This window comes from Vulpes lagopus, chromosome 11, assembly GCF_018345385.1.
Source record: "Vulpes lagopus strain Blue_001 chromosome 11, ASM1834538v1, whole genome shotgun sequence".
Classification (NCBI taxonomy): Eukaryota; Metazoa; Chordata; class Mammalia; order Carnivora; family Canidae; genus Vulpes; species Vulpes lagopus.
Genome location: NC_054834.1, coordinates 12510800 through 12523851, shown reverse-complemented (window position 1 = coordinate 12523851; position 13052 = coordinate 12510800). Strand labels below are relative to the sequence as shown.

General features: G+C 45.3%; 1 protein-coding gene and 1 non-coding gene across 2 annotated transcripts in view; both read right to left on the bottom strand.

The window, feature by feature from the left end:
- Positions 1–13052, bottom strand: part of LAMB4 (laminin subunit beta 4) — a 100735-nt gene that overhangs the window by 40632 nt on the left and 47051 nt on the right. Inside the window, exons 17-21 of the mRNA XM_041722223.1 lie at positions 9028–9213; positions 7472–7587; positions 6548–6668; positions 1994–2171; positions 714–857 (exon numbers count right to left, since the gene is read on the bottom strand). Coding sequence (XP_041578157.1) covers positions 714–857; positions 1994–2171; positions 6548–6668; positions 7472–7587; positions 9028–9213 — 745 coding nt within the window. The remainder of the gene's footprint in view (positions 1–713; positions 858–1993; positions 2172–6547; positions 6669–7471; positions 7588–9027; positions 9214–13052) is intronic.
- LOC121472380 lies at positions 370–476 on the bottom strand. Its single transcript, XR_005982867.1, has one exon. It is a non-coding gene; the product is annotated as a U6 spliceosomal RNA (small nuclear RNA).

Below are 13052 nucleotides of genomic sequence, written 5' to 3'. Positions count from 1 at the left end.
GGAGAAGGCTGTTTGCACTACTGGTACACGGTGTGAACACAGAACTGCATACCCTGAACATGACACGAGCCTGGATTTCCACATGTAGACAAAGACCCATCTAAGCCCTTATCAACAGGCAGCTTAGAAGATCAGTTCCACGGCTCTTGGCGACCCCAGCATCAGAGAGGTGACAGCGTGGTCCCCTTCCTCGAATTCTCAATCTCGCTGTTCTTTTAGCCTGGCCAGCCCCTGGGCTTCGCTGACAAGTCACAAAGCTGGGTTGGCACAGCCGACACCTTTCCCGGTGTCCCTCCCACATCCTCCCTGGACTTGCCATCTCTTTGATACAGACCACAAACCCCCAGAAGCCTGGGCCATGTCTTTACCATCACTCATGCTTCCTTCACAAATTTGTGTGTCATCCTTGTGTAGGGGCCACGCTGATCTTCTGTGTACCATTCCAATATTAGTATATATGCTGCCAAAGTGGGCGCCATCACTCATGATTCCTAATGGAGCTCTGTATACAGTTGGTGCCCACTGAACGGATGAATGAAATATGATGGGAATTTTTTTTTGCACACTTTATCTATAGAGACAGACAGCCCGAGTAATGTAGTCCAATTCCCTGGCCCCTCCTCTTTCAAACTCCCACAATGATTTCCCTGTCTTCAAAACTCCAAAACTCTAAGACCATGCGTGTCTTCCCCCATCTATCTTTTGCTACGTACGGTGACAGCCATGATGTCCCAGACCGTAGCTTCCAGGTGAGCACCTGTCACAGCAGCGCCCGGCCACGTGAGGCTTACATTGGCACTGGCCCCCAAGTCGGCTGCAGCTGGGCCCCACCGAGCCCTGGGGGTGACACTTGCAGGCTGCAGGGAGCCAAAGAGGGCAGTTAGAGGCGAAGGAAGTGACAGAGAAGTCCCTGGTCCTGTTGGGAGCTTTAGTTCACTTCTCTTTCACTCGCTATTTCTGTCATCCTTGATTCCTTCATCCATTAAATGGGAAAAATATAGGATCTACCCCAGGGAATTATAAGGATTAAAGACAATAAGGCCTCTGAAGTACCTAGAACTGTGTGGCATGTAGTAGGTGCTCAATAAACATTACTGACTAAGCATACCTTAACAATAAATGTTAATGTTACTTAACAAGTTAATGAAAGGCTTAAACTGTTTGAATAATCAGCTGTTCCAATATAATCATTATTATTGACGTCACTCCTTCAATTCCTGATGATCTACGTTGGTGCTGGACTATCTGTTTGATTTCCCTTCTTCCATCACATTCATGACGTTGTGGGCATTCTGAAGCCAGCGTCCTGCAGTATAACAGGAAACGCGCTTGCCCAGAACTCAGGAAGCCTGGGCTCTCACTGTAGCTGTCACTCTACAGCTGGAGGGAGATTTTGCAAACTACCCCTCTACCTGGCACTACTGGGAACATATAACAAAATTTGAAAACATTTTTGAATGTCAAAACTAGCGGGAACGTGCTACCGGTATCAGGTGGGCAGAGGGGAAGGGAGGCTGCTAAGCTTCCTATAATGCACAGGGCAGCCCCCCATGCCGACCCCTCCACAACAAAGCATTATCCAGCTCCAAATTTCAGAAGTGCTAAGGGTGAGAAACACCACCCTGTGGCTTAGTGACATGGACAAATCACCTAATGTGTTTGGACTCCAAGAGGCTCGCCTATTGAATGAAGGTTTGAGGATGAAAGAAGTTGTTTGGAGTTCATTCCGGCCCTCAATGTCCAGGATTCCAAATTAGTGTTTTAGGGCCATTGTTCTAGGGCTCTAGTGGCCCAATGTACCGGAAGGCTCCTTCTTTATGCACCTACTGTACTGCACATTGGGATTCCAACACCTCAGATGGACTGAGTGTCCAATCACTGGGCAATTGGTATTGACATTGGTTGTTTGGAGTAGCTGCTACAATAAATGCGATCGACTCACTCACATTCCAAAAAGCTGTGTGTCGGTGGAGCCCATGAGGCCAGTACTCACCTATAGCCCCGTTGTGCAGCTTGGCAGACATGCTGACTATAAGCCTTTCACACACACCGGGGGACACCTGAGGTCCCATCTTTGAGGCGATCTCAACACAGTTGTGCAGCTGATACTCCTCTAAATCCTGCTTGCTGCAGAAATTCTCCAATGAATTGATTTGGGGAATCAGACCAAGCTTTTAAAATAATACAAAAAGAAGACTTAGGTTCATAACTGTCTCCTGTTCAAGATTCTAGTTACATAAACAAGTAGATCTATGAGAAGATTTTAAGATTTTCATTTTACTTAAGAAATCTTTAAAAAAATTTAATATATTTTTAAAAGATTTTATTTATTCATGAGAGACACACAGAAAGAGAGAGAGGCAGAGACACAGGCAGAGGGAAAAGCAAGCTCCATGCAGGGAGCCCGACGTGGGACTCGATCTCGGGTCTCCAGGATCATGTCCTGGGCCGAAGGCAGGCGCTGAACCACCCAGGCTGCCCTATTTAAGAAATCTTTAAATATTTACATTTATTGACTTGGGACAAAAAAATAAGACTTTTAAAAATCATTCTTACTATATTTTTAGCTTGCTTGTGAATTTGTCTTAGATTTCAAAGACTTTTAACTAGGCTACTGTGACAAATTTAGAAAGTACAGCTTAGTGCATTCCATAGTATTAACTGTGGAACTCTAATTCCAAAAAACCCTCCTTTTAAAAGTTTTGTTCTTTGCAATTACATATGAACAGTGGTGTCCTACAACAAACTCTCTGCCTCTTGGAGAGTCAGTGTAGATGAACTTACTAAAGCTCTGAGAAGTCCTGTAACAAAAATACTTTTAAACTCAGCGCTTCCATGCTCGGTTAACCACTTGGTCCCATATTCAAGTAGCACTTACTAACATCCCATAAACTCAATATTTCACAGATGCATTTTGTGAATTGCTGGGTTAGGCCATCCAGCTATTAGAGGGACAAACGCATTGTTCTAAGTTTATTCTCAAAGAAGGATCATCTGTATCACATCTGATACCTATGTGAAGAAAAGCCATACAGTTATATTTCTTGAGGAGATTTTACCGAAGTTATAACCGAAAACCATTTAAAATCTTTTTGAGGGGGGGATCCCTGGATGGCTCAGCGGTTTGGCGCCTGCCTTTGGCCCAGGGCGCGATCCTGGAGTCCCAGGGTCGGGTCCTGTGTTGGGTTCCTGGCATGGAGCCTGCTTCTCCCTCTACCTCTCTCTCTCTCTCTCTCTGTCTATCATAAATGAATAAATAAAAAATCTTTTAAAAAAATAAATAAAATCTTTTTGAGGGACTCTTGGGTGGCTCAGCAGTTTGACCTTCTGGCTCAGTGGTTCTCAATATGGCAGGTGCCATCCACTAAGGGGCATTTTGCAAATTCCGAGGGGTGGTTTTGGTTGTCATGGCCATCAGATGAGGTGTGTTGCTGGCTTTTAGTGTGTGTGTGGGGATCAGAAATCCCAGACATTTTGACCAAAAGGAAAATCCTCCCGCATGAGAGACAAATCTTTGTTTTTGTTTTTTTTAGAGATTTTATTTATTTATTTCTGAGAATACACAAAGAGGAGAGAGAGAAAAGCAGAGACACAGGCAGAGGGAGAAGCAGGCACCATGCAGGGAGCCTGACGTGGGACTCAATCCCGGGTCTCCAGGATCAGGCCCCAGGCCGAAGGCGGCGCTAAACTGCTTGAGCCACCTGGGCTGCCCAGAGAGACAAATCTTTGTTTATAATTATGTGTTGAAGGACTTACCCTATGTTTTAAAAGCATGTTACGCATGTTTGCAGCACACCTGCTTTCATGGCTGTGTCACACTGAGTGATCCTACACATATGAGCGTGTCCCTGCCTTCTGTGTATTTATGCCGGAGTGTAGACATTTAGGGTAGACATATACTGAAGTACATAGTGTTTCTCTATGGGCTACTCTTTTGATGTCTCTTCATAGGTGCATATTACCCAGACGTTGTCTGGGGTTACGTGTGCAGGTGGGCTATAATGCCAATGAACTGCACTTTGAGCTGGTAAAGAGTGTTACAAGATATTCCCAATAAAGAGAGGAGGTCGGGTCAGGCGATGCTGCGAATCACCGCTCGAGCCACACCGAGCTTTTCCGTTCAGTGAGCTGTCATAGCTTCCAGTAACTCTCGGGCCACGTTGCCATCTCCTGTGTAATGTCTGCATTCCTCCCTATAGACAGTAAGCCCCGGCACGTCGGGCAAGGTGCTTGTCTTGTTTACACCCGCGGCCTACCGCAATGTCTAATTTACAGTAACGACTTCATAAATATTTGCTCAATAAAGAAGTATATATACCCATCTAGAGTCGTCTCTTCAAGTTGACACTAAAAGGACTGTGCTCTCCAAACACGAACTGAGAGTGAAGGGAGAGGCAGAAAGAAGCCGGACTGGCTAGGGTTGGAGATGAGGGCTGCCAACCAGGGATTCATTATCTGTAGTCACTGGTCTGAGGCAGTTTAGGGGAAGCCCGTCCTGGCACCCAGCAGATAGGCCAGATGATAAGAGTCCCTGTCAAGCTATAGGATCTTGTAATGTCATGACTCCCTTCTTCTAGAAAATTTTAAAGACTTTGTTTACCAAGTGTAGTCCATCCATGGTTTAGAAGAATGGCAGCTTTACATTCGAGCATGGCTAATATACTTTCAACTCCAAACACATTTCAGGGAAGCATAGATCATGGGATCAGGGTGACTGAAGGAAAATTTGTAACTGTTTCTCCATATTTGCCAAATAAAAGCTATTTCTGCAGAAGGAGCATCCAGGGTTGAACAAAGCTTTCGCTTGGGCTTCTTGGTAATACATCCTAGTCTTAGATATAAATGTTCATCAGGCTGCAGAGAAGAATGAACTTGGAAGGGCCAGGGCCCAGGCAGTCAAGCATCTTGCCAGAGCAGCAAAATTGTTGGGATGGAAATAAGTGCATCAGTCTGTAATCAAAAACGTGCATTGACTTTCTCCTCCTGGACATCTGGGGTCGGGGTCTCGCAGGGACATGGTAGGTGCCCTGCCCAGATCTTCCCGTTCACCAGCTGCTGTGCCATTGGCTGCTGAAGGCACACAGCTGCCCCTTTCTCCAGAAACTTGGACTCAGCCGACTGGTCTAGAAGTCGATGCGCTCACTGGGGGTGGGCGGGGTGGATGACTGGGCGCACGCAGGCCCACCACTGCCTCCGGGAGGAACCGGCTCTGTGGCACAGTTATGCTCCCAAGCTCCCAGTGGAGTTGGCTACACTGAAGTGGGGATCACATCCTTGCTCGGTTCCCACCCCTGTCCCTCGCGCCTCTTCCCCCACCAGCACACCCTCAACAAAGCAGGGGTACCCGGGTCCCTGTCTCAGCTTGGGCTTCTGGGAAATCTGACCTGAGAGGGGGATCTAGCCTCTCCTTGGAAGCTCTGACAGTTTGCCAAGAACAGGCTCTTCTCCCAATTTTCATCCAGGCTTTACTGTTTTGGTAGCTACACGTAACAGAACGATCGCTTGAGAACCGACCAACGGAAATATTTTTCAGTTAATTTCAAGTTACCCGTTTATATTATGTGTCTATCAAATATCACTGCAGTGATTTTAGTACATGCCTGTCTTCTGTATCAGGCTGAGAATTCTTGGAGGGCAGGGGCCTTATACCCCAGGAACCAGCACACTATCAGCCCGTGTCTGCTCGGTGAATGCGCGATGCATGGATAATTTGCATGGATGCGTGAAATAGAGCATCAAGTCATAATCTTTGAAATTTACAAAATTAGAAATATTCAGGGTATGGATGTAAGATGGGGAGTGTCTTAGCTCTCCTAAATTTGAGTTTCATAACTATTATTGTTATATAATAATTTATATGTTATATTTATATTATTATTATTATAAAATCAACTGGAAGCCAACTCTATGGCCCAAATCTATGGGGGAAAGATGTCGGGAGAAGTCATTTGAGGAAATATTACCCATCATTCCTAAAAATGATAAGAAGATTACGTAAGCACCATAAGAAAACACTTATGATATAAGGGGAACTGAAAAATACCTGTCTACGTACTTGTATGAGCGTTCGGATCACGGTGATATAAAGACACAGTATATAAAAAGTGGAACTTACAAGACGATGACACTTTCAGTGATGGAATTTCTTCCTGAACTTTCTGGGTGCCAGGACACCATGGTGGCTCCGAGCGGGGGCTCGGCCATCAGGGATTCTGGCTCTGACTGCTGACTCCTCGCTCATTGGCTCTGTGAGCCTGGGTCTCAGTTCTGTCATCTATAAAATGGGCACAATGACAGGGCCTACCTCACAGGCTTGCCGTGAAGACTAAATAGTATGTAAATCACTTCCAACCGTTGTTGGCACAGGCTGTTCCGTAAGGTCTGTGATCGGTATTAGGTGACGTTGATAGAGAATAAGTGATTTTTTTTTTATCATGAAAAAACTCATTTATACTTCTAAAGAAACATTTCACCATGGAGTCTAAAAGTAGAACGATAATGGGGCTCAGTTTAGACGGAAGCACCCCCGGTGCTGCGTGATACTTACTGAATCCACCAAGATGTGTGAATGAGCGTGGGACCCTCCTTCCAAAGGCTGGGAAAAATAGGCGTCTATGGAATATTGTACATCTGGTTCTAAACAGATGGGTGTGGGAAGCAGCACGATTCTGTATTAAGAGAAATAAAGCAAAAATTCAGTGACAAATGTATGATTATGTAACCTAAGCAGCCAGAGCATTTGCTGGTGCTCTCTACCTGAGCTGAAGTGGGTTCGACTGTGGGGCAGAGGCCAGGTCTACACCAGCTCGGGTGGGTTGGGAGGACAGCAAATTCACTGTCAGATCCTCTCTGTGGCTCTTGCACAGGACTGTGCCAAATAGCAAAGCCTTAGGAACTAATAGTCATGAGCTGTCACGACTGCTCTGGGAAAAGGATGGAACGCATGTCCTTCATCCTGTCTGTCATACTCATCTCAACAGGGGCTCTGATTTATTTTGCCACAAATCTCTGATGCAAAATTAGTGGCCTCAAAATGAGTAGCTTTTTTACCTTATAGACTCCCAGCTGTTGCGATCATGCCAGCTTACTCTTACTCTTGTAGCATTTCACTGTGTCACCTCTCAAGGCCATCTGGGGAATGGGAAAGGAACTTTCGAGACTGAGAATCAGGAGATTGGGGCTAGAATCCTGGTTCTGCAGTACATTAGCTATGAGACTGGGGGGCAGGTCTCCAAGCATTCTCATTCTCAACCCCTCCTTGCCTGTTGAAGAGGAAGTCTACCTCGGTGAGTTGTTAGCAAGCTAAAATATGATCTTAAACGTGCAGCTTAGTGTAGCACACAGCAAACAATAGGTGTCACAATGTCCTTTAATACACCTCTCTTCCTGCTTGGTTCTTTGACACATCTACATAGTAGATGAAGAAAATTCAAAGAAGTCTTCTATGTTTGAGAACAGGTCCCAAGCATACCTGGAAGCCGCCGGTAGAGGGAAAGGTGGTGGCCGTGGCCATGGAGTCTCGTGCGTACAGTGCTTGCTCCCTCCAAGGGGGTTAACCAGGACCTGGACGGCCCAGTCGGCTGCGGGCTAGACAGGCATGACATAAAAAGCATATCCTTGGTGAGAGTGCACACACAACGCATGACTCATGGACACACTTGGACTCAAATTTGCAACCCACAGGCCTCTGGGAAGAGAGGATTTTGGAGCTGAGAGAAGTCTGAGAGGCTCACTCTCAGCTCTAAGTCACTGGGGTCTGAATTGAGACCCAGGCAGATGGAACATTGTCTCTGGCTGTAGCAATAGTTCATGGGCTGGAAAAGCCCTGGTGCTCCTGACAGGCCTCGTCTTTAACCTCTGTCTCCCAAAGAGTCAATTAACTCATCCTGTCCCTGGATCATAGAACAAAAATGAAAATTTAGAATCCTTCACGAAAGGATATTTACTTCCTCCCCATGTTATTTTGCATAAATATTATTATATAAATATATCATGACGTAGATTTTGTTATATAATATTTGATTATCATATTACTAAATCTATTTGTAGGTGTCTAGATACGCATATATTTATAGCATATGCTAATTAGCTCTACTCTGAAAGCCATGCAATTTGGAAATGCTTTTTAAAGATGTCACAGATGTGTCCTCTCTCTGGAAAAATTAAAAGATATATATATTATATATGTATATTTATATTATATTTTTAATGACTCATATACTCATCAGGTCCAAGTTCATTGAAGTCCCTTGGCTTTCATTTATAAGTGAGAAGTAGAGAATTATGTCATATAAGAGTTTCAAAGTGGGTCAGACGCTCTAGTCATACAATGCACCATGCGTGCTTCCAGAATGTGGTCGCTGGAGGAAGTCTGGGGGCTCTGAGACCTCCCCCAGCCGGATATAATATTCTTCTAGGGAAATGGTCTGTGGGTTTCAGATTATCAGAGAAAAACTTATACAAAGAAAACATTAGGAACCACTGCTCTAGATCAAGTGTTTTTCTGATTTGGTTTCTACTCTGCCTTAGATATTTCTCCAAAGGCAGGGGGAGGAGGCAAGAGGAGCAGCCTGCTCATAGTTTTTTTTCGTTCCAGAGTAAATTCCAAGTGCAAAATCAACACCTCTTCTGCATGAATCTGCATCTCTGTGCACAGGTTCGCTTATTAAATTTTTAGAAAAAAGTCCCAGGAGGGCAGAATTTGTGTTCAGTTTTTTTTTTTTTTATCATTCTTCTACAAACATTCCATCACCACTTCCTCAGACCTTGTGCCTTAGATATAGAACTTCAACTTGAGCTTCTCTCCATGGAATAAAGCATGTCTGCCTCTGGCTTACTGTGTTGTTTTAATATTGTTAGGAAACTCTTTGATTTATAATGCTCTCCAGATGTGCTTTTTTTTTTTTTTTTTTTTTTTTTTTTGCAAATCACTTTCTGATGACCCTATCTAGCAAGACTGGAGAGGAAGCTCGTAGTTCGAGAATGTTCTTTGGGTGGCTTTTTACCCCTGAAGAAGTCGTTGGATACCTGAGTTTCATAGCGAAGGGCAATGGTGAAGTCCATGGGAAAGGAGATGTTGGCGACAGCAAATCTCAAGCCAGCCCCAGAGAGAACCCTGGCAAATCCAGGTCCAGTCCACGCAGCAGGGGTCCCGGGCACTGGTTCTCGGAAAACAACGTGAACGACAGGCGCCTGGCCAGAAGTCACTGAGCCCTATAATTAGAGAGGAATGCACACAGCTTTGCCTACAGTCGAGTCCTGGAAGAGCTCAGAGAGAGAGAGAGAGAGAGAAAGTATGCATTTCCTGATGTGTATAGGATCTATCTGAGTCACAGAAAAATTATTTCAACCAGCATAGGGTCCAGAATGCAGCTGAGAAATAATGTGCTGAATCTGCAGCTTTGGGACATATGTGACTGTGTGGAATGATTGATTTGAAAGCCATGTCACCGGAAACCACTTTAAATTTAAGTACCCCACGTGCTAATGAATTGAACAAATTCCACACTGGTGACCTTGGGTTTTCTCGGACAGGACTGTGGGATCCTGGCCAAAATATGGAGGGAAAGAAAAATATTCCCATGCTTACTTCACGGACTTTGCCTAATTATGCACGACACTGAGAAAAACCCACCCAGATTTATTTTTTTGGTGGGGATATTTCTTCCACACACATGTGAGAAACGCTCTTCTATCTGCTTGGAGGCGTGGAAGTATAAAATTTGTTACACACTTGATTGATTAGCATCCCTGATGGTCTCTATGCTGGCTCTCAGCCGGGGGGCCGTCTGGATCCTGCAGATAATACTTTAATGACTTTTGCATCTGCCTCCCCGTGCTCACAGCCTCCCCCCAACTCTGCCTCTTGTGGCTTCTTGCCTGTATCACTGCAACGGCGCCTTGGCCTCTCCCTCCATCCTCTCCCTGGTCCATGCACATTGTCCACCACTGCCAGTAAGTGTTTCACACTCTTTCTAACTGCCAACAGAATCACGCCCAGATTACTTAGCCTGGAGTTCAAGTTGCTCAGTGATCTAGCCCAAATTGCTCTTCGTTTGATAATTGTTTATTCAGTAACAGTTCAATGCCGGTCCCTGCATCAGGGACGCGAAGATGAATAGGATAGAGTCCTTGCTACGAGTTTGGAGTCTCGCATCAGGAACCGAAATGTCAATAAGAAACTATAGCAACCAGATTAGGTTTCCACAGATACATGCAAACATGCCTATATACCCTCACGATGGCAGTAGACACAGCAGGTGCCCCCCCCCATCCCCTCTACCTGGTTGGTGCACCCACCCCTGACTTGCTGTGTGTGTGGCTTCTAAGAGCTCACAGTTGCCTCTCTCTCTGGAGAATTGCCCCACCCCATACCTCCTCCCCAATCCCACTCCAGTCCTGCCCCCCCGGGGTAGCTGCAGCCAATGGCTAACTTTGCCTTCTCAGCAGACAGGACTACTTGGTCTGCAGTTTATGCTTCCAAACTCCTTCATGGATCAAGGTTTGCTTTACCTGAGACTACATCTTATTCTTTCCTCCTGTCTTGTTTCCATCATCCTATTACAGAGTTTTCCTGAAGAAGACTTCCTGAAGAGATCACATGCACCTGAACCCAGTCTTGGGCTCTGTTTCTAGGACACTTGATCTGAGACCTTCGGTGCCAGACTGTTAACCTAGAAGCAGACTCCAAGATGCAATTAGGGGGGAGGATGGTTTTCAGTTCAGCAAGCAGTGAGGACCTCAGTGTGTAACATGGTATTGATGATCCCTGGAATGTGGCAGCAGAGCAATTGCCAAACCTGTCACCTGTGGAGAACTGGGACAGGATAAGGGGGTGGGTGCCAACTGGAGTGATATATCTGGAACTGGGAGATATGGGGGATCAGTAATTATAAGGACTGTGGATATAGGTGACAGTTGTTGAATCATGGATGCTTGATGAGACAAAATGGTTCAGGGCAATTTATCACCAATCCAAAGCCGAGTGTAAGAATCAGAGGGCCTCCCTGGAGGTATTTAAGGACTCCTCTCCTTTAGCTATATGGCAGGAAGAGCTGAAGATCAGACATGGGACATAGTTGTAAGACTTGCAGAAGCTCAGAGAAGCCTGAACTCTTAGCCTAGGTAAGTCACCAATGCCAGAGTCAGGCCTTTTACAGGGAAGAAGAGTGAGGTTCTCCTGAGCATTTTCAGACTACAGAGGTAATCCACTCACTCTTATTGGAAAATAAAGCCTCTTCACTCCACCTCTCCCGTATTTGAGGACAATGCAGAAACCTCAAATGATGCAGGTGCCTTGGAAGAAAATGTGTGCCTTCCTCAGGATCTGTCTACACTACCCCCTCTTGACCACTTGCCTGATAATTAGGATCAAATTTCAGCATAATCTGACTAGGAAAGTGCTGGATCCCTGGGAGGCTTCTGGCCAACATACACCAGTAACAACTGGGAGGGAATGGTTGCTTATGGGTCCTGAGCTTGCTAGACCAAGGAGCCAGAATATGAAACTGGATGAAGAGAGTTTGTTGATTTGGGGTCACGAGTAATATAGGATTCAATAGCCTGGCAAGAGCCCTGGAGCCTTGGGAGACGGATCCAATATATTGCTGGAGTAGCTCTTGGAAGCTTGGCAAAAACTGTGGCCCTGAGGAAAGGAAGTAGAGGCTCCAGAACAGCTGTAGCAGGCTGTAGAGGAAGGGATACAAGGCTCAGGGTAGTAAGCACACTAGAATGGATCTAAGATGCAAGACCAGAAAACACACCAACTGATTATATTCCTTAAAGGCCTAGAGGACACACTATATATCAGGACAGTAAGCAATGAAGGGGGAGAAGGGCTCTAGCATCACTGAAAAGCTGAGTTTGGGGTATCCTCTGTAGGCTGGTAGCTTACATCATTATAAAATTGAGCTCCTTAGTATCCCTGCAGAGGACAGGATCGCAGACTATCAAAGACTGGGTAACACTTAACTCTCAAAAGCAAGATGAGTCTAATTCTTATAACGGACAGCAAGATTGGAGTAAGAGACAAGGGGGCCTGACCCATAGGAATCTTCCGTGGAGATGATTAATAGAACATGGTATTCCTAGGAATGAGATAGGTGAGCAGACAACAAAGATATTGCTTCATATATATAATCAAAAGTGATCCAGTGAATTAGCAAAAGGCTGAGGTCAGCTGCCACCACGGAAAGGCATGATGCTTTGTCAAGTTCCTAGATCTGAGCCACTTCTCGGATTCAGAACCCGGTGATGGAAAAGGGGCCAGATCCCCACAGAGAAAGACTCTTCAACATCATGGCAAGTGGAAACCAGGTACCCAAAGTGCCATCACAGTCCCCTTGTTAGAAGAGGGGCATAGAAAAAAAAAGAAGAAGAGGGGCATAGAAGTGTCAAGTAATGTATGGAGTCCTGGCCTAAGTTCTTCTTACAATAGGTTCACTGCATTTACTGGACCACCCATTGAGTATTTCCTCCAATTCCTGAATATGTAACTGGAATGGACCTGCTTAGTAGTGGACATTGAGTCTTTGACCTGTAAGGTAGCATAAGAGCCCTTATAGTAGGAAATGCCAAGTAAAAGCTTGTGAAATGTCCAGCCTCCTCTCCTTACTCCCCACCGAGCCAATGTAGTAAATAAAAAACCATATTGCAAGTCGGCAGTATCCTCAAAGTGCTACTCTCAGGACTTGGTGGCAGTTCCCATCATATCCTCACTACAAACTTAGTACAAACCTAACCAGTTTCTGGTCCCACTTGCAGCCATTGTGCTTGATGGCTTATCTTTACCAGAGCAGATGAACACCACCTTCATACATGACACATGGCTATTGAATGCAAGATGTGTTCTTTTCCATCCCCATAGAGAAGAAGGAACAGAAGCAATTTGTATTGACCTCGAGTGGGCAGCAGTGTATTTTCAGCCTTGCCTGAAAGCTGTTCATTCTCCCACTCTCTGTAACAGGGTAGCCCAAAAGGGTTTGAACCATCCAGCCATTCCACAACATATCACACTGATTTCCTATATTAAAGGATAGTGAAGTGGGTCCCAT